This window comes from Rhinoderma darwinii, chromosome 4, assembly GCF_050947455.1.
Source record: "Rhinoderma darwinii isolate aRhiDar2 chromosome 4, aRhiDar2.hap1, whole genome shotgun sequence".
In the NCBI taxonomy this organism is placed as follows: Eukaryota; Metazoa; Chordata; class Amphibia; order Anura; family Rhinodermatidae; genus Rhinoderma; species Rhinoderma darwinii.
The window spans coordinates 361,906,535-361,932,672 of NC_134690.1; the positions used below are offsets into that span (position 1 = coordinate 361,906,535).

The 26,138-nt window shown below is 43.3% G+C and overlaps 1 protein-coding gene across 2 annotated transcripts in view; it reads right to left on the reverse strand.

The window, feature by feature from the left end:
• The window catches only part of SHLD1 (shieldin complex subunit 1), a 72,989-nt gene extending 48,964 nt beyond the window's left edge, over positions 1-24,025 (reverse strand). The window contains exons 1-2 of one of the 2 annotated variants that reach the window (XM_075864526.1): positions 23,936-24,025; positions 1,021-1,235 (exon numbers count right to left, since the gene is read on the reverse strand). In XM_075864526.1, coding sequence (XP_075720641.1) covers positions 1,021-1,201 — 181 coding nt within the window. In that variant the 5' untranslated portion in view covers positions 1,202-1,235; positions 23,936-24,025. Of the gene's footprint in view, positions 1-1,020; positions 1,236-22,263; positions 22,342-23,935 lie in introns of those variants that run through there. The other variant, XM_075864525.1, reaches the window with a different exon arrangement.
• Positions 24,026-26,138: the final 2,113 nt, after the last annotated feature.

Genomic DNA, 26,138 nt, shown 5'->3' on the forward strand with positions numbered 1-26,138 from the left:
AAGTGTCAAATAGATGCAGGTCCCAAACCCGTTCTACCTCTGTGTGTGTCGACTGATTTCCGACCATGAAGGTGAAAACAGCGTAGCTGAAAAAACATCACGTAAAAACATGCTTCATAAAAAAAAAGTGACATGTCACTTCTTAAAGAGTTTTACAAGCAGATTTTTCCCATTTCTCAATGACACTTCGAAAATATGCCTCAATATACGCTTTATAAACCTCAAAAGAAAACCCTTTGAGGCTCGTTCACATATTCCTTTATTTATTTTTTTGTCTACTGTAGTCATTTATTGTAGCGGCCAGAAGTGACAGTAATGAATAGAAATTCCCATTCAAACAATGCAGATGCAAAAACCACAGTTTTCAGGACAACCCGGGACAAATTTATGAATGTATTTTTAACAGTCATCTGGCGCAAATCTGACACACTGTACTGGAGACTAGACGTGCACATCATACTAGTAGTTTTTACTAAAAAGACCATAGCAGGCGGTAGTGGCAATAAAATGAGATTTCCAGCATCTGGATTTAAAACCCGGGTATAGCGTGACGCAATCAGCGCATGCGCAGTACAGCCGATTAGACCAGTAAAACTTCAGACATGTACTGCGCATGTGCCGATTCGGAAGCAGAGGCGTGACTGCGCTCATGGAGGATACGGAGCCATGCGTGATCACGTCTTCTACACTGCCTGGCCCTGTAAATCAAAGAAGGAGAGGGAGGGCCGGCAGAGCTCATTTGCAGATAAGGGATGAAGTTATTATCGCTGCAACAGAGCAACTCAGCTGAAAAATGATTCAGGTGAGGCTACACTATATAACCGTGCTGCTGCTTTGATTTGAATTTCTGGTGACAGACTCCCTTTAACTTGACTTTTTCAATGACTTTTCAATGGCTTTTGTTGTGCAATATCATGCTCCAGCAAGTTATCAGAGTCAAGATAAACTTGGCTACATCTGTAAGTGACCAGGATTTCAGAAAATCACATTCATACGTGGAGTAGAAGATTACAACCTGACCTGTATTTCTCAGTGAAGTAAATGAGGAATTAGAAGTCAATGAAGAGCAGAAATCCTCTTCCCATGATCTAGGTGAAGGCTCTTGTAGCAAGACAGTCTGTGATAGATTATATGTACAGGAGAGATCCACAACACTGCTGCTTTCAGATGTCTGGCTGGTCGCTCTGCCTGGTGAATTCATTCCTCTGTCTGTCTTACTGGTACTGCCAAGAGGACTGAAAAACAAAAAGGCATAAAAGGTTTAGTTAATGCATGTGTTCTATTTTTTCTCAGGATTAGGATTTTTTTTTAAATTTAATATCTGTACTAGGTTGGTGATCAAAAAGGAGTAATTTTTAATTCATCATTCGTTTCCTATACATCTGTTCTACTATGTCCGTCTGCTTAATTGTTATTTCCAAATTGCCCACAATTTTGCTTCCGGCTAAATGATTCTGTAAAGCGTATTTCCTGAGGATTGTAAATAAAATGGAATGGAAAAACCCAAACGGATCATGTGGTATATTGATCAGAACAACAATACGATGTGTCTTCTATAGATGTTAACATATACCAATGGAAACAAAAGAAAACAAAAAAAAAATTCACTTCCCATTGAAATAAACGGGCAGAAGAATTAAAGTGAGCACATTCTCTTAGTATATCCGAAATACCAAGCAATTTTTTAGCACAAAAAATAAATGAATGAAGATTTACCACACCTCCTACAACATGACGTTTGATAAATACGAATGTTATTTTATTTTATTTCAAATTGGTCTTATAATTTGAATCTGACAGTTTTTGGATTCATCGGTTATAAAAATTCAAAGTAATACTAAATCAAGTACTCCCATCAGCAATTATGCGGTAGATTAAGTCTCACTACAAGCAAAAAGGAGCATGGAGATCCAGCAGGGTCACTCGTGGGACAGTTACATAGTTACATAGTTAGTATGGCTGAAAAAAGACACATGTCCATCAAGTTCAACCAAGGGAAGGGAAAAGGGAAGGAAAAATTTCTACACATAGGAGCTTATATTTTTTTGTTCTAGGAAATTATCTAACCCTTTTTTAAAGCCATCTACTGTCCCTGCTGTGACCAGCTCCTGCGGTAGGCTATTCCATAGATTCACAGTTCTCACTGTAAAGAAGCCTTGTCGCCTCTGCAGCTTGAACCTTTTTTTCTCCAGACGGAGGGAGTGCCCCCTTGTTTTTTGAGGGGGTTTTACAAGGAACAGGATTTCACCATATTTTTTGTATGTGCCATTAATATATTTATATAAGTTAATCATGTCCCCCCTTAGTCGTCTTTTTTCAAGGCTAAATAGGTTTAATTCTTTCAATCTTTCCTCATAACTTAAATTCTCCATGCCCCTAATTAGCTTCGTTGCTCTTCTTTGTATTTTTTCCAACTCCAGGGCATCCTTTCTATGAACTGGAGCCCAGAACTGAACTGCATATTCTAGATGAGGCCTCACTAATGCTTTGTAAAGTGGTAATATTACATCCCTGTCCTGCGAGTCCATGCCTCTTTTAATACACGACAATATCCTGCTGGCCTTTGAAGCAGCTGATTGACATTGCATGCTGTTATTGAGTTTATGATTTACAAGTACACCCAGATCCTTCTCAACAAGTGAATCCGCTAGTGTAGCTCCCCCTAGGACATATGATGCATGCAGGTTGTTGGTACCCAGATGCATAACTTTACATTTAGCTACATTAAACTTCATCTGCCAAGTGGACGACCAAACACTTAGTTTGTTTAAATCTGCCTGCAATTCATGAACATCTTCCATAGACTGAACTATATTACATAGCTTGGTGTCATCTTCAAAAATAGAAATAGTGCTATTAATCCCATCTTCTATATCATTAATAAATAAGTTGAATAATAGTGGTCCCAGCACTGAACCCTGGGGTACACCACTTATTACCGTGGACCATTCAGAGTAGGAATCATTGACCACAACTCTCTGGATACGGTCCTTGAGCCAATTCTCAATCCAATTACAAACTATATTTTCTAAACCTATAGTCCTTAATTTACCCATTAGGCGTCTATGGGGGACAGTGTCAAATGCCTTTGCAAAGTCCAAAAACACTAAATCCACAGCGGCCCCTCTGTCTAGACTTCTGCTCACCTCTTCATAAAAACAGATTAGGTTAGTTTGACAACTTCTGTCCTTAGTAAAACCGTGCTGGCTGTCACTTATAATGCTATTTATTGTCACATAATCCTGTATATAGTCCCTCAATAGCCCCTCAAACATTTTCCCCACGATGGATGTTAAGCTTACTGGTCTATAATTACCTGGGGAAGACCTAGAGCCCTTTTTGAAAATAGGCACCACATTTGCGCTGCGCCAGTCCCTTGGCACTATACCAGTCACTAGAGATTCTCTGAATATTATGAAAAGGGGGACAGAAATAACTGAACTAAGCTCCTTAAGGACTCTAGGGTGTAACCCATCTGGTCCCGGGGCCTTGTGCACATTTATTTTATTTAATTTAGCTTGGACCATATCTACATTCATCCAATTCAGTATATCAACTGATATATTAACAGCACTGACAGCGGCTACATCAGCTGCTCTTTCTTCTGTTGTATATACAGAGCTAAAGAACCCATTTAGTAACTCTGCCTTCTCTTGATCCCCTGTGATCAACTCCCCATTACCATTATCTAGGGGTCCTACATGTTCAGACCTTGGCTTTTTAGCATTTATATACTTGAAGAATTTTTTGGGATTTGTTTTACGATCCTTGGCCACCTGCCTTTCATTTTGTATTTTTGCTAATTTTATTACATTTTTACAGATTTTATTAAGCTCTTTATATTTTACAAAGGCTACAGCTGTACCCTCAGATTTGTATTTTTTAAATGCCCGTTTTTTGTCGTGTATTGCCCCTTTCACAGAAGGTGTAAGCCATGTGGGGTTTAATTTGAGTCGTTTATACTTGTTACCTATAGGAATAAATTTTGCACTATAATAACTCAAAGTAGATGTGAAAATCTACCATTTATCATTTGTTCCATTATTTGACATTAGTTCTACCCAGTCCATATCCTGAATTGCAGCCCTCATCCTGGGGAAATTGGCTTTCTTAAAATTAAATGTTTTTGCCCTCCCAGCCTGCGTTTGTTTTTTACAGTATAGGTAAAATGTAACTATATTATGATCACTGTTACCGAGGTTTTTACGAACATTGACATTCCCAACAAGATCTGCAATATTAGAAATGACCAGATCCAACAGAGCTTCACCTCTAGTCGGGTCTTCCACAAACTGGCCCATAAAATTTTCCTGCAACAGGTTGAGGAAATGTCTCCCCTTTGCAGTTGAAGCTGAACCATGACACCAATTAATATCCCGGAAATTAAAATCTCCCATTACCACTACAGTACCCGCCTGTGCAGCCCGCTCCATCTGTTGATGGGCCAAACATACCCAGACCAAGCTTATATAACAGCACTTGTAAATATACAGGGGTGCAGAAGCGTAACATGAAACATAATTTGAAGATCTTGGATCCCAATGCAAAATCTGTACCAGGGCCCTCTCCTACCATTTATGATTTAGAACACTAGTGTCTTACGTGGCAAAGGAGCCTTTGGGCCTGCTCATGATCAATTTTAATTTAAAAGGGGATATTCTGTGCTGGTAACCAGCCACCAGTCTTCCCCAGGAAATATGGTTCTGTAATGGATAATTCGCCTGTCAGCAAAACAATGCAGAGGCAAAATTTTCAGATTTTCTGATCTCTAATTATTGTATTATCATTACTTGTCTGTACATTGAGGACAGTGCATTACACCATTAGCAACTCCCGATCTACGTGGACTTTGTATGATCTCTACATACTTGCATAGATTTCCTCCAGATATTTCGGGCTGTGGCAACGCATAAAAAACACACTAACACTAACTGGCTACATCTGACGTTGGTCGGCTTAGAATGGAATAGAATTGTCAGTGGTGGTAAAGCTGGCATAATGCAGTCCCTGAGTCCATCAAAGTGCCACACATCACATTCTGTCAGTATTGCAGCTTCCTCCCATTCACTTGAACGGGAGGAAGCTGTAACACTGTGCACCGCTGCTACGAATGTATCAGCGTTTTACTGATGTGTGTAAGAAATTATGAAATGAAACCCAACAGCTGTCAAGGGTCTGTTCCCCACTGATCAGATATTGATGGCTGATACTAAGGGCCCTATAATAGGGCCCGATGAGGGCCGTGTAAACGAGTGCCGATCAACGAGACAGCGAGTAATACATATTACTCCGATTGATCGTCCTCATACATTATCATCATGTTGGCAGATCATCTCCCTGATTACACGGGGAGATGTGCTGCCGACAACGATGATTTTTAATGCTGCATAAAAAGAGCAGATCAGCAAATGAACGAGCGTTTGCTCATTCATTGGCTGATCGTTGCCCTTATTACACAGGGCAATGATTGGGAACAAGCGTTCATATGAATGCTCAGTTGCCTGATCATTGGACCTTGTAATAGGGACTTTAGGGTAGGCCATAAATTTGATTTCCCCAGACAACCCATTTAAATGGCCAATTTCAAATCCCACTACCTATTCACATGATAACATGACTTGTTGAGGTTCCTGAGGACTAGAATTAAAAAAAAAACCACAGGTGTAAGGAAAAAACAAAAACAGCAGGTCCATACAGTGAGGACCACGAGATCTCACTGTGGTAACTGAAATTTCTGTATAATCATATACACATTATGAAGTGTCTGCACTTTCGGTGCCAACCTAAATGAGCCTAAGGGCTTATTTATGCACATGGCAGAACCTTGGATGAAATCAGAGGCATTCAGAGTTACAGTATGGACCCATAGATTTCTATGGTTCTGGATTACGGCTCCATACTCAGAACTTGTACAGAGCTATAATATGATTTTAAAAACGAGTCCTCAGTGATATAATTGGACAACATGCCTATATTATGTCACAATGATTTCCTATTACTGGCAGATTAAAATGAATAAACCTGACGACACTGCACTACTGCCCTGCCTGCAAACCAATTCTTGTGAAAGCTTATTTAATATCATAAAAATTGGTGAGTCTGCTTATTTCATTATCATTAGCACTACTAAAAATTGTATTTGCAAAATACGTCCCCAGCTTTTTAAAACCAATATCATAGTTATTGATACTGGAAAGGTAAATGTGTCAACTCTAATGATCTTGACAGAAACTGAGAATTAATAGCAGTAATAAAACTAAATGGAATAATATAACTAGGGAGCATTGTACTGTACGTAGAGCTGAGGTTAGGAATGAGATAGTGCTTTGTAATCAAGGATTAATAGACCCTAATTCTATCCAGACTGCAGTCTAAAGGAATCAGCAGAAAAAGTTGTAAGAAAACACATGGCAAAGAGTAAATACCCTATTACACCGGCTAATTTTGGCAGATGCAACGAGCACCGATCAACGAGACAGCTCGTTGACCGGCGCTCGTCTGCTCCTGTCGCAAGGAGCTAGTATGGGAATGAGCGTTCTTTACTCCGATCTCTCGTCCCCATACATTATCATCATGTCGGCAGCGCGTCTCTCTGTTTACACAGAGATGTGCTGCCGACAAAGATAATATTTCAGATTTTTAAAATAATACAAACGTTTGTCTGCCCGATAATTGCCCAGTGTAAAAGAGCCTTTATTGCCTGCCACCATACCTACAACATTTATTTAAATAACAAAATATAAAAAAAACACAAACTTCTTGGGACCAAAACAACATGCAGGTCCAATATGGTAATCTCTGCTTGATGCTAGACAGAAACACAAACTTGTTTGGGCACTAGCTACACTGTTGCAGAGCGTATATTAAAGACAGGAGCTCCACCATTGTCACTTAGGGTTCGTGGACCCACTGGGCCATGCCGCCTTGGCGGTATGGCAGCTGGCCAACAGGGAGCAGGTTAAAGTGTATAGTTCGTATAGGGTACCTGTGGCAGCTCGGACAGTAGCAAGGCAGGCTCGGCTGGGACTAGGCAGCAGGCAGTCATCAGGCGTGGTGAAGCAGGACAGGCGTGGTATACAGCATAGCACGACTCTGGCTCAGCATGGCACGGATAGCATGGGATACAGAGAACAGGAAACACTAGGAGACCATCGCATAGACAAACTTAGGGTACGACAACTACGCTCAGGCATAGAAGCAAGGGGCTGAACCCCTCCTATAGTCCAGGGCACTCATGGGCTGATACTTCATTAAAGTCTGGCCTGAGGTGAGTGGAAGTGAGCGCTGGCGTCTCCTGAGGAGGAGTCTGGGGCCAGCACTCGCCAACCCATGGCTGCGGCCGTCAGGGGGATCGTGAACCTGACTGCCCAAAGCCACGGACATGACAGTATCCCCCCTCTTACGCCCCCTCTTCTTGGGACCAGAGCGAGAGAGAAACTTCTGCATAAAAGTGGGGGCATTAAGGTTCTGCCCGATCTGCAGAAAGTCCCCAAAAGCCATGTCATAAGCTGGCACCTCGGACGTAACAGGGACCGGGAGAAGAATTTCTGGGTGTTGGCCATAGACAATAAAGAATGGTGTCTTCTGTGTGGACTCGCTGGTGTGATTATTGTAAGAGAACTCCGCCCACAGAAGCAACTGCACCCAGTCATCATGCTGCTTGGAGATTAAGTGGCGTAGGTAGTTCTCCAAGATCTGATTGATCCTCTCGACCTGACGATTGGACGGAGGATGGTAGGCTGAGAAAAAGTCCAACTTTATACCTAGGAGTCCGCAGAGGGCTCTCCAGATCTTCGAGGTGAACTGAACCCCACGATCAGACACAATATGCTGCGGCAAGTTGTGCAGGCGGAAGATGTGTTGGATGAACAGCTTGGCCAGCAGAGGAGCAGAAGAAAGACCGGTCAGAGGAACGAAGTGAGCCATCTCAGAAAATCGATCCACCACCACCCAGACAGTACTGCATCCGGCAGAGAGAGGAGGTCAGTAATAAAGTCCATAGCTATATGCTGCCAGGGAGTATCGGGCACAGGCAATGGCTGGAGCAGACCAGCAGGTCTGAAGTGAGCGACCTTGTTGGCTGCACATACTGAACAGGAAGAAACAAAGTCCATAACGTCCCTGGGAAGTGTGGGCCACCAGAAATGACTAGCAATCAGATCCCGGGTCTTACGGGTCCCCGCGTGACCTGCCAGTCTAGAGGAGTGCCCCCAGCGGAGGATTCTTCCACGGTCAGCCAGGCGCACAAAAGTCCTCCCTAGAGGAATGTCCCCAACTTGCAGGGGATTGACAGAGACAATGCAAGATGGATCAATAATGTTCTGTGGAATCTCCATGGCATCTTCTGTCTCGAAAGACCTAGACAAGGCATTGGCCCTCACATTCTTGTTGGCCGGGCGATAATGGAGCTCAAACTGGAACCTGGTAAAGAACGGTGACCACCTGGCCTGACGAGGGTTCAGCCGTTGGGCCATCTGAAGATAGGTGAGGTTCTTATGGTCCGTAAAAATCAGGGTGGGATGAGCTGCGCCCTCTAGTAGATGACTCCACTCCAATTTGATGGCCAGTAACTCCCGATCCCCAATCGAGTAGTTGCATTCTGCAGAAGAGAAGAGCTTAGAAAAATATCCACATACCATTGACTTGCCCTTGGAGCTTCTCTTGAACAGGAGTGCACCAGCACCAACAGAGGATGCATCCACCTCCATCGAGCACTATAGAGAAACATCTGGATGATGAAGGATAGAGGCTGAGGTGAAGGCACTCTTCAGGCTATTGAATGCGGACTCTGACTCAGGAGTCCACACCTTGGCGTTTATGCCCTTCTTAGTGAGGTTAGAGATAGGAGAAGTCAGTGAGGAGAAGTTTGGAATAAACTGTCTGTAGAAATTGGTGAATCTTAGAAAGCGCTCTTTGGCCCTCAAGCCTTGAGGGCGTGGCCATTCCAGGACAGACTTTACCTTTTCAGTATCCATCTTGAGACCTCGATTCAAGACGATGTAGCCCAGAAAGGGTAGAGCATCTTTATCAAACACGTACTTCTCCAACTTAGCATACAGATAATTCTCCCTTAACCACAGTAAAACTTGACGGACATTTCTCTGATGCGTCATAGGATCTGGAGAAAAAAATCAAGATGTCATCAAGATAGACCACAACACAAACATAGAGGAGGTCACGGAAGATGTCATTAACAAACTCCTGGAAGACCGCGGGAGCATTACACAGGCCGAAGGGCATAACTAGATATTCATAGTGTCCATCACGGGTGTTAAATGCAGTCTTCCATTAGTCACCCTGGCGAATCCGGACTAGGTTGTAAGCCCCACGCAGGTCTAGTTTGGAAAAAATCTTGGCACCACGTATACGATCAAACAGTTCTGAGATCAGTGGCAACGGATATTTCTTTTTCACCGTAATCTGGTTGAGACCTCGGTAGTCAATACAAGGATGAAGAGAACCATCCGTCTTTTTGACGAAGAAGAACCCGCTCTTGCCGGGGAGGAAGACTTCCGTGTGAAGCCCCTCTCCAAGTTCTCTTTCACATAGGCGGACATGGACGGAGACTCTGGCAAGGAGAGAGGATATACCCTACCACGGGGAAGGGATGCACCAGGAATCAGCTCGATAGGGCAGTCATATGCCCGGTGTGGAGGCAATGTCTCCGCCTCCCTCTTGCTGAAGACGTCCGAAAATGCAGCATAATGACCCGGCAATCCTGCCAGTCACCGAGGAAGCGAAGGCTGAGCTGAACGAATCAGCACCAGGCATTGGCTTTGACACTCAGGGTCCCACTGGAGGACCTCTCCAGAATTCCAGTCCAGGACTGGGGCATGTAGTCGGAGCCAAGACAGGCCCAGAAACACAGGGTTAACAGCTTTGGATAGGACATAGAACGACAGAAGTTCGGAGTGAAGAGCTCCAACTTGGAGCCTTAGCGGTTCGGTCACAGCTATAACTGTAAAACCTAAGGGGAAAAAAAAAAGAGTACATAGCGCCACATGGTGCAAGATAAACATGGTGGATAAGGTAGAAAAATGTAAGGAAAGGTTATTGGGCTTACCTTTACGGGTTGTACAAGTCAGGTACAACACTGATGTAAACATGTAAAGATTTCAAAACAGCTGCAGCTCCCCAATCCAGATGCCGGTAACGTGAAACGTAGTACTGCAATTTGATAATTGAAATGGAAGAAAATTTATGGATATACAGGAGAGCGCTACTGGTAAGTAAACAATTATCAATGGTAGATTCCTTGATTTATTTGATATAGGCCAATATCAAATAAATCAAGGAATCTACCATTGCGCAATCTGCCATTGCGCTCTCCAGTATATCCATACATTTTCTTCCATTTCAATTACAGCTATAACTGGGTCTGGCAGAGGTAGTCCATTTACAGATGCAACCGTGAACGGGCTCTCCAGGGGGTGGTGGGTAATTGAAGATCCACCAGGTCTCTACGGATGAAATTAGCAGCGGATCCAGAGTCCAGATACGCAGAGACGTGATTAGTTCTCTCTCCGGACACTATGGTCACTGGTATGGACAAATTAGAAGGAAGTCCTTTCTTACCCAAGGTTGTCTCTCCTAGCAACCCTAGGCTTTGGGATTTTTGGGGACACAGATGCACAAGATGGCAACCGAGGCCGCAATAAAGACAGAGTCCAGATGTGCATCTGCGTTGTCTCTCCTGGGTGGATAGCTTACACTGGTCCATCCTCACAGACTCCTTAGGAGGATCGACATCTGAGGACAGCAGGGGTTGCTGCAAAGTAGGGACCAGACTAGGAAGGCCTCCCTCCCGACGAACCTCTTGGAGGCGTTCTCGGATCCGCTTATCAATCCGAGCGGCCAGAAGAATGAGGCCATCCAGTGCAGATGGCAGGTCTCGAGCACCATGCGAAAAGTCCGGAGGAAGCCCTAGAAGTCACGGGTCTCTGGTCCTTGTCTCTCCTAGATAGGGTTCGCCCATGCAGGGGCCTTGCCAGTGAGGAGAGAGATGATGAAAGCGACCCTTGCGCCATCAGATGACAATGTCCTAGTATACAGGCTGAAGTGGATCTGGCACTAGTTCAAAAAACCATGACAGGTACCCGCGTCTCCATCATAGCAGTCAGGAAGCGGCAAAGAAAAACGTGGGTCAACAACCGGCAGCTTGTGCCTCCTGCCGACGTGCGAGAATGTTCAACGCCTGGAGGAGTTTGTCCTGTTGAGACCGGAGGTCTAGCATATCCGCCCGCATCTCATGTGACGTCATCATGGTCTTCATTCTACCAGTGGGGTCCATGGCCTGAGCGTACTCTCACGTAGGGTTCGTGGACCCACTGGGCCATACCGCCTTGGCGGTATGGCAGCTGGCCAACAGGGAGCAGGTTAAAGTTTATAGTTCGTATAGGGTACCTGTGGCAGTTCGGACAGTAGCAAGGCAGGCTCGGCTGGGACTAGGCAGCAGGCAGACGTCAGGCATGGTGAAGCAGGACAGGCTTGGTATACAGCACGACTCTTGCTCAGCACGGCACACGGCCAGGATAGCACGGGATACAGGTAACAGGAACAGGAACACACTAGGAGACCATCGCATAGACAAACTTAGGGTACGACAACAACGTTCAGGCATAGAAGCAAGGGGCTGAACCCCTCCTATAGTCCAGGGCACTCATGGGCTGATACTTCATTAAAGTCCGATGCGCGCACTGCCCATTTAAGAGCGGGCACGAGCGTTCGCGCGTACACTACGGGATCTGACCAAGGTGAGTGGAAGTGAGCGCTGGCGTCTCCTGACGAGACTGGGGCCAGCGCTCGCCGACCCATGGCTACGGCCGTCAGAGGGAGAGTAAACCTGACGGCCCGCAGCCACGGACATGACAACCATCTTTCCTTTATAAATGGCCATCAATATCTGATCAGTGACAATCCGACCCTCGGCAGCTGTTGGAAGTGGCTTCATTTCATAATTTCTTACCCAGCTCAGCATTGTACAATGCCGACACACTTGTACCGGCGGTTTGCAGTATTACAGTCAGTTTTCTCCCATTCAAGTAATACTGTGAAGCGCCGCTACACGTCTGTCAGTGTTTCTTAGTATGAGCGGTGAACGTAATGAAGGGGAACCAGCGCTCGTATGAGCGCCGCAGCCTCGATCCCCAATGATCATATATTAATTTCTTATGACTGGAAAACCCCTTTAATTAAGACTATTTCAAAAACTTTTCATACTTCCTTTTAGATGCATTGGAACACAAAAAAAAAAAAAAAACTTGTTATAAATGTGGATCTTCCCTTTTAGGAATAGTTACACCTAAAACAAATTACCAGTAAATATAAAACTTCTGAGTTGTCCTGTTCTGTAAGGCTGGGTTCACACCATTCCGTTGTTCTGCTCCGTAAGAGGAGCATAAAACGGGAATAATGGAACCAACTGTTCCGTCGCACAACGGAACCAATTGACTTTTAGGTTCCGTAGGGCTGTCCGTGATTTTACTGGACACAATAGCGCAGCATGCTACGCTATTGTCTCTGGTAAAACCTGCCGGAACTGCGACGGTGCCCCGTAACGGAGACTTCGACACAGATGTGAACAGAGCCTTCATTTGTTAAAAATTCTATTCAGCTTGTATTTTCTAAGTATGGATTTCACCTTTATCAATTACTAAAAGGAGCATGAATTCACACAAACAGCTATACAAGCGTCAGGTGTCATTTATGGTGGCGTTCTCTAGAGTGAGGAACCACACTCTGGATACACCGGATACAAGGCGAATACGCACAGCCTGAATGTGAACAGCCCAATATGAAGTTTAGGGGGAGGGGGAATAATAGTCTGGGTCTGATTTTCATAATTTTGGCTAGGCTCTACTTCAAGTGATAGAAAATACTGACAATGTGGCCACCATTTGAGGAACACCATTATATGTCTCAGCATATTAAATGCCCAATGCACAAAACAAGGTACATAACAAAATACAAGAACGTGACTTACCCAGGCAGAATCCTAATCATACCGCCCCGTTTTTTTCACAGGATTGTCCTGCAAACGTGTTGTAATTGGGCAGGGCTTTGTAAATTTGCCTATAAGGCTGGATTCACACGAGCGTTGCGTTTTTGCGCGCGCAAACAACGTGGCGTTTTGCGCGCGCAAAAACCATTTGACAGCTGCGTGTGTCATCCGTGTCTGATGCGCGGCTGCGTGATTTTTCGCGCAGCCGGCATCATAGAGATGAGGCTTGTCGACGCCCGTCACTGTCCAAGGTGCTGAAAGAGCTAAATCTTTCAGCACCCTCGACAGTGAATGCCGAACACAACAGCGAAAAACCTGTAAAAAAAAAAGATAAAGTTCCTACTTACCGAGAACTTCCCGGCCGTTGCCTTGGTGACGCGTCCTTGGTGACGCGCCTCTCTTGACATCGGGCCCCACCTCCCTGGATGACGCGGCAGTCCAAGTGACCGCTGCAGCCTGTGATTGGCTGCAGCCTGTGCTTGGCCTGTGATTGGCTGGAGCTGTCACTTGAACTGAAGTGTCACCCCGGGAGGTCGGACTGCAGGAAGGAGACAGGAGTAATCGGTAAGTTAGAACTTCGGTTTTTTTTACAGGTTCATGTATTTTGGGATCGCAAGTCACTGTCCATGGTGCTGAAACAGTTTAAATCTTTCAGCACCATGCACAGTGAATGTCTCCCGACGTCGCGGACCGGAAATTTTTTTGCCGAGTTTGGCCGAACCCGGTGAAGTTAGCTTCGGTTGTCGGGGTTCGCTAATCGCAAAGACACTCCGTTTGGATGTTCGGAAACAGAAAAGCACGTGGTGCTTTTCTGTTTACATTCATCCTTTTGACAGCTGTTGCGCAAACACGCAGTTCGCACGGAAGTGCTTCCGTGCGACATGCGTGGTTTTCACGCACCCATTGACTTCAATGGGTGCGTGATGCGTTGAAAACGCTGAATCAACGGACATGTCGTGAGTTTTTGGCAACGGAGCAACCCTGCGCAAAAAACGCTGCCATGTCTGCACGGCCCCATTGACAAATATAGCTACGGGCAACGCACGTTAAAATCACGCGCGTTGCACGCGCGTATTTTACGTTCGTCTGAATAAAGCCTAAGTTTGCGTTTTCTCTTTGTTTCTCTCTTAAAAGTATATCTCAAAAAGGGATGCAAATATTCGGACTTTAACTGGCGCACAGATGTCAAGCCAGACCAATCACAAAATAACAGCGCCCAGACTCACTACTGCCAAATCCCCACACCTACAGCAGATATAAAAAGTCTACACAACCCTGTATGTTTCAAAATCGAGAAGGGAATACCTCTTTAATATAGCATGCAGTGGAACATGCCACAATTTGTGTGTATCACTGATGCCATATGAATCCAAAAGGGAAAAAAACGTCTGTATTTCCCCATATAAAATCAGAGGCACACGGAGTATGGACCCATAGATTTTTAAGGGGCCGTTGACATAGGCGTGTTGCAGAAAAGCCGGAGGGAAACTGATGCTAGTACAGATCCCATAGCTTTCTATGGGATATGTTCTGGCACATGGGACATAAGTTGTGGCGCCGGACCTGTGCAGGAGTCGGATCCAAAAACGTTACCTGTAACAAGCTTCCGATTTAATGTGTTGCTCCCTAGATCAACGCCGGGTACTGCCGCATCCACCTTCCTGTAGCACCTGGCGTGGTAAACCCTGGCCAGAGCATTGCCGACACTCTGGCCCAGGAGCGTAATTTAGTGCCACCCATATCACAAACTCTATGCACCACTCTGATAAAATTGGCATCTTTTCAGACCCTAAACAACCTTTTTGGTGGACCATTGTGATAAAAACTGATGTTAAAATCAGATGGTAAAAGCTGAAAACTAACGACAACAGATGGTTTTGTAGTAAAAATTGTGAAAAAGCCTGATGGCAACTGATACATTTTTGCATCAGTTATAATCACTTGAGACAAAAAAAAATAGAACGATGCTGATGCAACCGACTATATATATGTGTATATATATACATACATATACACACACACCCTATACAGATACGTACAACGCGGATCCATAATACAGCAGCGTGAAGAAATCCAAATTGAAAAAACATCCTTCAAAATCAACCGATCATTTTAGTAATAAATATTACCCATCATCATTTACCGTCATCTCAAGCTTTTGCTTTCCTGGAAAGGTTTACAGCTGTTTAATACTAAGCCAATGTTACTAACAGCTGCATTTTAGCTTTTGGTGGCTGGACTACCCAGAAACGCCACTAGATGGGAGAATAACCATCCACCGTCTGCACTGAGGTACACTACGAATGTTACCAAATATTACCAAATGTTAAACTAAATGTTTTACAGCGTAGAGGTCACCGCATTGCTACAACCGATAAACATCCAAATATTGATGCAATAAGGTTCCATAGACTTCTAAGGCTTTGTTCACACAGAGTTTTTTGCAGGCGGAATTTCTGCCTCAAAATTCCGTTTGGAAGCTTGAGGCAGATTTTCCTCTTCCTGCAGGCCCGCCGGGGATAAAATGCGGCGAAATACGCTTTCTCTGCCTCCCATTGATGTCAATGGGAGGTTAGAGGCGTAAACGCCCGAAGATAGGGCATGCTGCTTCTTTTTACCGCTCGCGGGAGAAAACCGCCCACGCCTCCCATTAAATCAATGGGAGGAATTTTAGGGCCGTTTTTGACGACTTTTGCGGCGCGCTTTCCGCGTCCAAAAACTCGTCAAGAAACTCTGTGTGAACATAGCCTAAGGAAGAATATGGTACCCATAAGAACAATATTAAAATATACTGTGTATATTAAAAAGGGCTGTGAGAATAGCTGAACGAATGAGGCGTTAAAAATAAAGAGCATTCAGAAAGTCTTCAGACCCTTTCACTTTTTTCTAATTTTGTTATGTTGGGGGCTTGTACTAAAATAAAAAATATCACGTTTTTGCCCATCATTCTGCACTCGATGCCCCATAATGGCAAAGCAGAATTTTAGACATTTTTGCAAATGTATTAAAAATAAAAAAAACTCTAATTACGGATGGACATAAGTATTCAGAATCTCTACTCGGACACTTGAAATTTAGCTCTGGGGGCCTCCAATTTCTCTGGATCATCATTTAAATGTTTATATACCTTGATTGGAGTCTGTGGTAAATTCATGTGATTGGACATGTTTTGGAAAGACACACCCCTGTCTATATAAGGTCTCACAGCTGACAATGCGTATCAGAGCAAAAACCAAGCCATGAGGAGGAAAGAGCTGCCTGTAGAGCTCAGAGACAGGATCGTATGGCGGCACAGATCTGGAGAAGGCTACGCAAAAACTTCTGCTGCACTGAAAGTTCCTAACACCACTGTGCCCTCCATAATTCTTAAATGAAAGAAGTTTGGAAAAACCAGGACTCTTTCTAGAGCTGGCTGCCCCACCAAACTAAGTAACCGGGGGAGAAGTGCCTCAGTAAGAGAGGTGACCAAGAACCCAATGGTCACTCTGGCTGAGCTCTAAAGATCCCATGTGCAGTTGGGAGAAACTTCCAGAAGGTCAAATATCAATGTAGCACTCCACCAATACAGGCTTTATGGCAGAATAGCCAGAAAGAAGCCTCGTCGCAGTAAAAGACACATAAGAGCCCACTGTTTGCAAAAAAAGAAAGCACCTAAAGGACTCTCAGACTGTGAGAAACAAGATTCAATTCTCATCATCATTTCTGGAGGAAACCAGGCACTGCTCATCACCTGCCCAATACGATACCTACATCAAAGCGTGGTGGTGGCAGCATGGCCATTTTCAGAATAGTGAAGTTCTATAGGTGTATTCACATGGCCGTTTTTTTGTTAAACAGCCCGTTAAAAAATGGCTGTTAAAACATAGTGTCCCATACTTGGCCGCTTACACGGCCAGACAGCTCCCATAGAAGTGAATGGATCAGTTTTCAACGGCCTTTATAAGGAATCAGGGGCGTAGCTAAAGACTCATGGACCCGATGCAAAAGTTCTTATTGCCCCCCCCCTGCAAAATTCTCATGTCCGACAGCCCGCAGCTTTCAGTTGCATCACTGGGTCTCCTAAGTGACCCAACAATGCAGCATTATCAGTCAGGGGCGTTACTAAGGTCTTAAAGGCCCCAATACATACGTCCAAGAAAATGTGTGTATGTATGTATGTATGTATATGTGTGTATAGGAGACAGCATATCTATAGCACTACGACCCTATAAACTATGGATAGGATTAAATACAATGGCTCAGCAGACAGTACCACACATGATAAGATTAGATATAGGGCCAAGCTGCCTGACATTGCGGCTCCAGCGCTAGACCAAGGCAAGGTAAGAAGAATTGTTTTGCTTATTTATGTGTTACTAATTATTTTTGTGCGTTTTTGTTATTTTACAAGTTCGGTTGTTGGACTACTTCGGATTCGAGCACTACTTCAATGACAGCATTTTTTTTATTCTCAATAAATTGGTTAATGCGGGTTGTGTGGGTTTTTTTATTTCAATAAAAAAAAAAATTCTATGTCCTTGTATTTTTTTAAAGAGGCTCTGTCACCACATCAGCGTCATACACTTCTCTCCATTCATTTACACAGTACATAGTGTTCTTAAAGAGGCTCTGTCACCAGATTTTGCAACCCCTATTGCAGCAGATCGGCGCTGCAATGTAGATAAGGGTATGTGCACACACACTAATTACGTCCGTAATTGACGGACGTATTTCGGCCGCAAGTAGTGGACCGAACACAGTGCAGGGAGCCGGGCTACTAGCATCATACTTATGTACGATGCTAGGAGTCCCTGCCTCTCCGTGGAACTACTGTCCCGTACTGAAAACATGATTACAGTACGGGACAGTTGTCCTGCAGAGAGGCAGGGACTTCTAGCATCGTATATAACTATGATGCTAGGAGCCCGGCTCCCTGCACTGAGTTCGGTCCGGGACTTCCGCCCGAAATACGTCCGTCGATTACGGACGTTAAAGTGGTCGTGTGAACCCAGCCTAAGAGTAACGTTTTTTTTTGTACGAGCATTTTTGCCCAAGTCCCAATTTTTATATTTATGCAAATGAGGCTTTCTAAAGTACAACTGGGCGTGTTTAAAGTTAAAGTACAAGTGGGCGTGTATTGTGTATGTACATCTGGGTGTTGTGAATAGAAGTGTATGATGCTGACGAATCAGCATCATCCACTTCTCTTCGTTACCACCCAGCTTCTGGCAGTGCACAGACACACAGCGTGTTCTCAAGAGATCACGCTGTGACGTCACTTCCTGCCCCAGGTCCTGCATCGTGTCGGACGAGCGAGGACACATCGGCACCAGAGGCTACAGTTGATTCTGCAGCGGCATCAGCGTTTGCAGGTAAATAGCTACATCGACTTACCTGCAAACGCCGATGCTGCTGCAGAATCAAATGTAGCCTCTGGTGCCGATGTGTCCTCGCTCGTCCGACACGATGCAGGACCTGGGGCAGGAAGTGAGTGACGTCACAGCGTGATCTCTCGAGAACGCGCTGTGTGTCTGTGCACTGCCAGAAGCTGGGTGGTAACGAAGAGAAGTGGATGATGCCGATTCGTCAGCATCATACACTTCTATTCACAACGCCCAGCTAGTAAAAGAAGTAAAAACGCCCAGATGTACATACACAATACACGCCCAGTTGTACTTTAGAAAGCCTCATTTGCATAAATATAAAAATGGTCATAACTTGGCCAAAAATGCTTGTTTTAAAAAAAAACAAAAAACGTTGCTCTTATCCACATTGCAGCGCCGATCTGCTGCAATAGGAGATAGGGGTTGCAAAATCTGGTGAAAGAGCCTCTTTAACAGATCACTATGTGCAGATACACACACACTGTTATGTAACGTCTGTGTGTGTGTGTGTAGTGATCTGTTAAGAACACTATGTACTGTGTAAATGAATGGAGAGAAGTGTATGACGCTGATTGGTCAGTCATACACTTGTCTCCACAATGCCCACTTGGTCAAAAAGTAAAACACGCCTAGTTGCCCATTAAAGAGGCTCTGTCACCAGATTATAAAATCCCTATTGAATGTGATCGGCGCTGCAATGTAGATAACAGCAAAGTTGTTTTTTTTTGTTTTTTTTAAAACTATCATTTTTGCCCAAGTTATGAGCAGTTTTATATTTATGCAAATTAGCTTTCAATTGACAACTGGGCGTGTTTTCTCATTTTACCAACTGGGCGTGTATTGTATTTTTACCAACTGGGCGTGTTTTAATGGTTTTACCAACTGGGCGTTGTGAATAGAAGTGTATGACGCTGACAAATTAGCGTCATACACTTCTCATCGTTCCCACCCAGCTTCTTTCACTGCAGACACACAGCGTGATGTCACCCACAGGTCCTTCAACCTTGGCATCGGAAGAGAGAAGACACATCGGCTCAAGGCGTCCGAGAGAGTACAGTTGAATCTTCAGCAGCATCACCGTGTGCAGGCAAGCATAGCAAACTCCCTAGAGACGAGCATATTACCATTTCGGACGCCTGGAGCCGATGTATCTTCTCTGTCCGACGCCAAGGTTGAAGCACCATTGGGTGATTTGTCAGCGTCATACACTTCTATTCACAATGGCCAGTTGGTAAAAACACAATACACGCCCAGTGGGTAAAACGAGAAAACACGACCAGTTGTCCATTGAAAAGCTCATTTGCATAAATATAAAATTGCTCATAACTTGGGCAAAAATGATCGTTTTAAAAAAAACAAAAAAAAACTTTGCTGTTATCTACATTGCAGCGCCGATCACAATCAATAGGAGATAGGGATTTAATAATCTGGTGACAGAGCCTCTTTAAGAAAGTCATTCTAATTAAAGCTAATATAGGTCATAACTCCGTCAAAAATGATAGTTTTTCTAAATAAAAAAACACTGCTGTTACCTACATTACACTGCCGATCACATTATGTACAAGATAGGGCACTTATAATGTGGTGACAGAGCCTCTTTAAACTTTATTATTACCACCTTAGTAATAGCTGCCGGCTGATTGACAGCATCCATTACTAAGGCGGGGCTTAATGTTATGCCGGTGCAGAAGCTAACACTAACCCCCATTATTACCCCGATACACACCACCACCAGGGGTACTGGGAAGAGCCGGCTACGAACCAGTACCCGACCATCTGTAGTGATGGTCGGGTACTGGGACGGCCGCAGGCTGGTAGTATTAGGCTGGGGAAGGCCAAAAAACAGTGGCCCTTCCCACCCTGGTAATGCTAGGCTGCTGCAGCTCTGTAGTTTCTGGCTGGTTATGAAAATTGGGGGGGGGGGGGGGGCCCCCACATCATTCCTTCCAAATATTATTATTTTTTTAAATGATGTGGGTTTTTCATAACCAGCCAGATACAATAAAGCAGCAGCAGGCTAGCATTACGGGGGGTGGGGGCACTGTTTCCAGCCTTACCCAGCCTGAAAAATACCAGCCCGCGGACGCCCCAGTATCCGACCATCACTACAGATGGTCAAGTACTGGATCGTACCCGGCTCTTCATGGTATCCCTGGTGGCTGTGGGTACCAGGGTAATAATAGGGGTTAGTGTTAGCCTCTGCACCCGCTAACACTAGGCCCCGCCTTAGTAAGGGACGCTGTCAATCAGCCGGCAGCCTCTACTAAGGCGGTACAAATAAAGTTTAAAAAAACCACAGACACAGAAAAAATATTTTATTGAAATAAAAAAACCCCCACACAACCCTCAACCATTTTATTGATAATAAAAAAAGCAGTCATCGAAGTAGTCCTCGAATCCAACGTAGTTTAACGACCGAACCTGTAAAAAAAGAAAAAAACAAAAAAACGATTAGTAACATATGTGGTAGGCTTAGATACAGGGCCCGTGTGTGATACTGTCTGTTGGACCCTGTATCTAAGAAGATACCACTAGATACAGGGTCCAGACAACAGTACTCTTATAAAAAGTATAAGATTTCTTTCTGCTGGAGCCTTGTATCTAAGCCTACCATGTGGTAGGCTTAAATACAGGGTCCAACAGACAGTATCACATATGGGCCCTGTATCTAAGCTTAACATGTGGTTACGCAAGATGCTTAGATACAGGGCCCCAGCAGAGAGTAATCTTATACAGTATAAGATTACTGTCTGCTGGGGCCATATATATAAGCCTACCGTGTGGTGGGCTTATATACAGGGCCCATCAGACAGAATCACACATGGGCCCTGTATCTAAGGCTATCATGTGATTGGCAAGGATACAGGGCCCAGCAGACAGCATCACACAAGCTGTGATCTTGTCTCATGGGCCCTCTAAGCCTGCTACATTGTAGGCTTTAAGGGGTTGTCCAGTCCCTAAACATTGACGGCCTATCCTCAGGATAGTCCATCAATAGCTGATAGGTCAGGGTCCGTGATGTTTATTCAGAATCCTGACACTTCTGAATCTTTTCTGTGAGATTCCAGCAAGGCAAGCGTACTCTCGTTTGAAATGACAGGTTACATAATAATCTCGTGAGATTACGCTTGCCTTGCTGGAATCTCACAGAAAAGATTCAGAAGTGTCAGGATTCTGAATAAACATCACGTCCAGGCTGGTAGTGATGTATATTCATTATCAGGACACTGCAGTAATGTTAGTGTTTGTGTATGAAGCTGCACATAACGATATAACTATATTGCTAGTGCAGTGTAAATGAATGGAGAGAAGTGCATGACGCTGATTGGTCAGCGTCATACACTCCTCTGTACAACGCCCACTTGGTCTAAAGTAAAACACGCCCACTTGGGCATTAAGAAACTCATTAGCATATAGCTAAAAATCGCTCATAAAAGTTGTTTTAAATAGTTTTTCTAAATAAAAAGCATTACTGTCAACGACATTACAGCGCCAATCTCCTTATATAGGAGATAGGGCACTTATAATGTGGTGACAGAGGCTCTTTAAGGATACAATGTACTGCAATATTAACAATTGCAGGGAAGTAGCCACGATAAAAGCACATAAAACTAATTACAGACGTAAATGCTAATAATCCCCCTTCTGTTATGTCTTTATCAACAGACCCAGCATATTCATATGATACATATATTACACAGCCTTTCAATTCCATGCTAGCAATTCACAGGCTGGATTCAGCTTTATCTATAGAGAAATGCAGGTATTCCAGTGAAGTTACAGATGAAAGTACCACCAGCTACAGAAAGCAACAACAAGCAAAACAGGCACTCACAGCGTGCAAAACACTAATAAAAATAAGAATAAAGCGAGTCCAAGCTGCACGAGCTGCTCCCTTACCTGTTATCAGAGCTTCCTGTGGCTGAGAAATGCAAAACACACCAGGAAGTGAATACCACAAACATTGCCCTATTCAAAGATGGCGTCTACGGTGTCCCAGCTGAGGCAAAACACCCTAATATAAATAGCTTTGCTGTTTTGTAAAAAAAAAAACTGTGCTAGCTGCATGATCTTTCTTCAGAGATAAAAAAAAATTCACACTAACAAATGCATGAAACATGACAAACGTTTGAGAAAACTTAGCACCAAGTTTTAATAAAATATTATTGTTCGTTCTGTATAAGGCCTTATTTACACGAGCGTACTTCACGTCGAAACACGCGTAAAAATCACGTGCGTCGCACGGACCTATGCTAGTCAATGGGGCCGTTCAGACATTCTGTGTTTTTCACGCAGCGTGTCCACTGCGTGAAACTCACAGCATATCCTATACTTTAGCGTTTTTCGCACATCACGCACCCATTGAAGTCAATGGGTGCGTGAAAATCACGCACAGCACACGGATTCACTTCTGTGTGCTGCACGTGATTCTCGCAACAGTTGTTCGAGAAATGAAGGGAAAAATAAAACCACATCCTTCATTTCATTTTCTAAACCTCAAAACCGCGCGTCATAAGGAGGCCATATGCGCGAAAATCACACAGCCACGCACCAAACACTGATGACACACGGATGCGTTTTTCCGTGTGCAAAACGCACACGTTCGTGTGAATTTCGCCTAATACATATTTCCCAATTGTCCCTCTTTGGATGGACGGTCCCCCTTTTTAGACCCAAGTTCCTCTGTCTCTTTCTGCGCCTTAAGGCCGGGTTCACACGTAGTGTAAATACTGTGGATTTTCCGCTACGAATTTAATTGTCGAAAATCCCCAGCATAATACACTAGCAGCAGAGTGGATGAGATTTGAACAAATATCATCCACACGCTGCATAAATGATAAGCCGAAAAAATGCTCAGAAATTTACCTGTGTTTTTTTTAATCTACAGCATGTCAATTGTATTTGCGTAATTGCTGTTTTTTTGTTGAGGGTTTTGCCCACTGAATTCAAGTAAAACCAGCAACAAATTTTTCGCCACAAAAAAATAAAAATCGTATACTTACCCAGAATTGAGTGCTTCTTCGTCCAGGCCGGCCTCCTGGGATGGCGTTTCATCCCATGTGACCACTGCAGCCAATCACAGGGCGCGTTACGATGGCTACGGGTAAGTATGAAACTTTTTTTTTAACTTGCAGTTTTCCGCTGTGGACAGTACCGAAATTCCCTGCAGGGACCAGGACGGATACGCTGTGTACTTTTATGCAGCATATCTGCCCTGTGTGAACATACCCTAAATGTCTCCCTTTTTGATCTGGGAAAAAGATTTTCATTAAAAACTTACTCTATTACTTTAGAAACAAACTGTTTGTTGACAAAATATTAGACCCTAAAAATAGATAAATGCACATCACCAAGACACAAGTAAAAAATGTGACTTAAAACAATACAAGGAGGGGAACTATAAACATACCCAAATAACAGGGAGAGAAAATTATCTAAATAATAGAAAAAAAATGCAAAAAGAAAAGAGCAATCGATTAGAAAGGTCAGCTTCCTCAAGGGTAACCGGATAGTGTGATGATCACTATGTATATATATATATTACACATGTGTCTAATTAATTCTGTTTTACTTTTACTGCTCTGTGGCAGGTAGGATGGCAGGGGTGGCAGCGGCACCTGGCGTCCGGAAGTTAAGACCACAAATGTCAATTGTTAGTTTCCAAAAGAGACAGAGCATGTCAAAATCAGAGTAGTCGATCAAAACTAGTACTTTAATGCGCAGGTCACAGATGCGCGTTATCCTCTACTACGAGTGCAGCCTCTAGTGGACATAAAGCATCATTACAGGGTATACAAAGAGCCTGTGCTCACACTTTGAAACTGGAAACATTAAATAGATACAATAACTGCCTGATGCCAAATCACATTTAACCCCTTGACCAAGCTATTTTTTACGTTTTTCCATCGTCTCATTCAAAGAGCTATAACTTTTTTATTTTTTCGTCGACATAGCTGTATAAGGTCTTGTTTTTTGTGGGACAAGATGTATTTTTTAATAACACCATTTTGGGGTACATAGAATTTATTGATTAACTTTTATTAACTTATTTTGGGGGAGGAATAGAAAAAAGCAGCAATTTCGCAACACTTTTTTGCATCCTACATTTACGCCGTTTACAGTGTGGTATAAATAGCACTTTATTCAGAGGGTTGTTACAATTGCAACTATACCAAATTTATACAGATTTTGTATGTTTTACTACTTTCATACAGTAAAAACACTTTTTAAAAAAAATTATTTGTTTTTGTGTCTCCAAATTTCAAGAGCCATAACTTTTTTATTTTTCCACCGATGCAATTGTATGAGGGCTTTTTTTTGCGGGACGACTTGTAGTTTTTATTGGTACCATTTTGGAGTAGATGCAACTTTTTGATCTCTTTTTATCACATTTAATTTAAAGGCAGGTTTCACAGAAAACAGCAATTTTTACAGTTTTTTTTTTTTTTACGGCGTTTACCATGCGGGTTAAATAATGTAATAACTTTATAGTTGGGTCGTTACGGATGCCGCAATACCAAATATGTGTAACTTTTTTACTGTTTTAGTTTTTTTTTAATAATAAGCATTTTGTAAGGGGAAATAGTGGGGTTTTCATTTTTTTTACTTATTTTTTGTTATTAACTTTATTAAGCTTTTTTTTACCAGCCCCACCAGGGGACTTCACTATTCGACCCTCTGATCCAGGGCCGGACTGGCCATCTGGCAGTTCTGGCAAATGCCAGATTGGCCGCTGAACAGTGGGCCGCCTGCTGGCAGCCCAAACGATCCGTGTTTCAGGCAGCAGGGTACAGCATTAGTAAGGGAGCGGCCGGCACAGCAGCTAACAACTGCCGTTCGACAGTAATAGCAGCCGTGGTCTGTGCTGCTATTACTAAATCTCCCTGTGTAAAATCTCCCCCTCCGGTCCTCCTTCCCTACTCTTCACACAACCTCTACTCCTCCTGCTGCTGTTACCAGTCAGGACATGAGAGAGGGGGAGGGGAGACTGTCGGTGGGCTCTGTGTTGGGCTGTGAGCAGGAGAAGTGCTAGAGTGAAGAATCTCACCCCATCAACCTGCTGAACTCCCTTCACAATTATCCTACATAAAAGGAAGTGCATGTGTGTGTGTTTACAATGTGTACTTATATGTGTATAATGTGTGCATGTAATGTGCATATTTGTTTGTCTGTGATGTTTACATGTGAGTATATATAGCGTATGTGATGTGCACATGTGTATATATAGTGTGTGATGTGTTGATGTGTGTATATATAGTGTGTGGTGATGTATATATAGTGTATGTGATGTGTACATGTGTGTATATATAGTGTATGTGATGTGTATATGTGTGTATATATAGTGTATGTGATGTGTACATGTATGTGTATATATATAGTGTATGTTATGTGTACATGTGTGTATATATAGTATGTGATGTGTTCATGTATGTATATATAGTGTGTTATGTGTTCATGTGTTTATATATAGTGTGTGATGTGTTCATGTTTGTATATATGATGTGTATATATAGTGTATGTGATGTGTACATGTGTGTATATATAGTGTATGTGATGTGTATATATAGTGTATGTGATGTGTACATGTGTGTATATATAGTATGTGATGTGTATATGTGTATATATATATATAGATATAGTGTGTGTGTGTGTGCATATATATACATATATATATATATATATATATATATATATATATATATATATACACACATATATATATATATATATATATATACACTACCGTTCAAAAGTTTGGGGTCACCCAGACAATT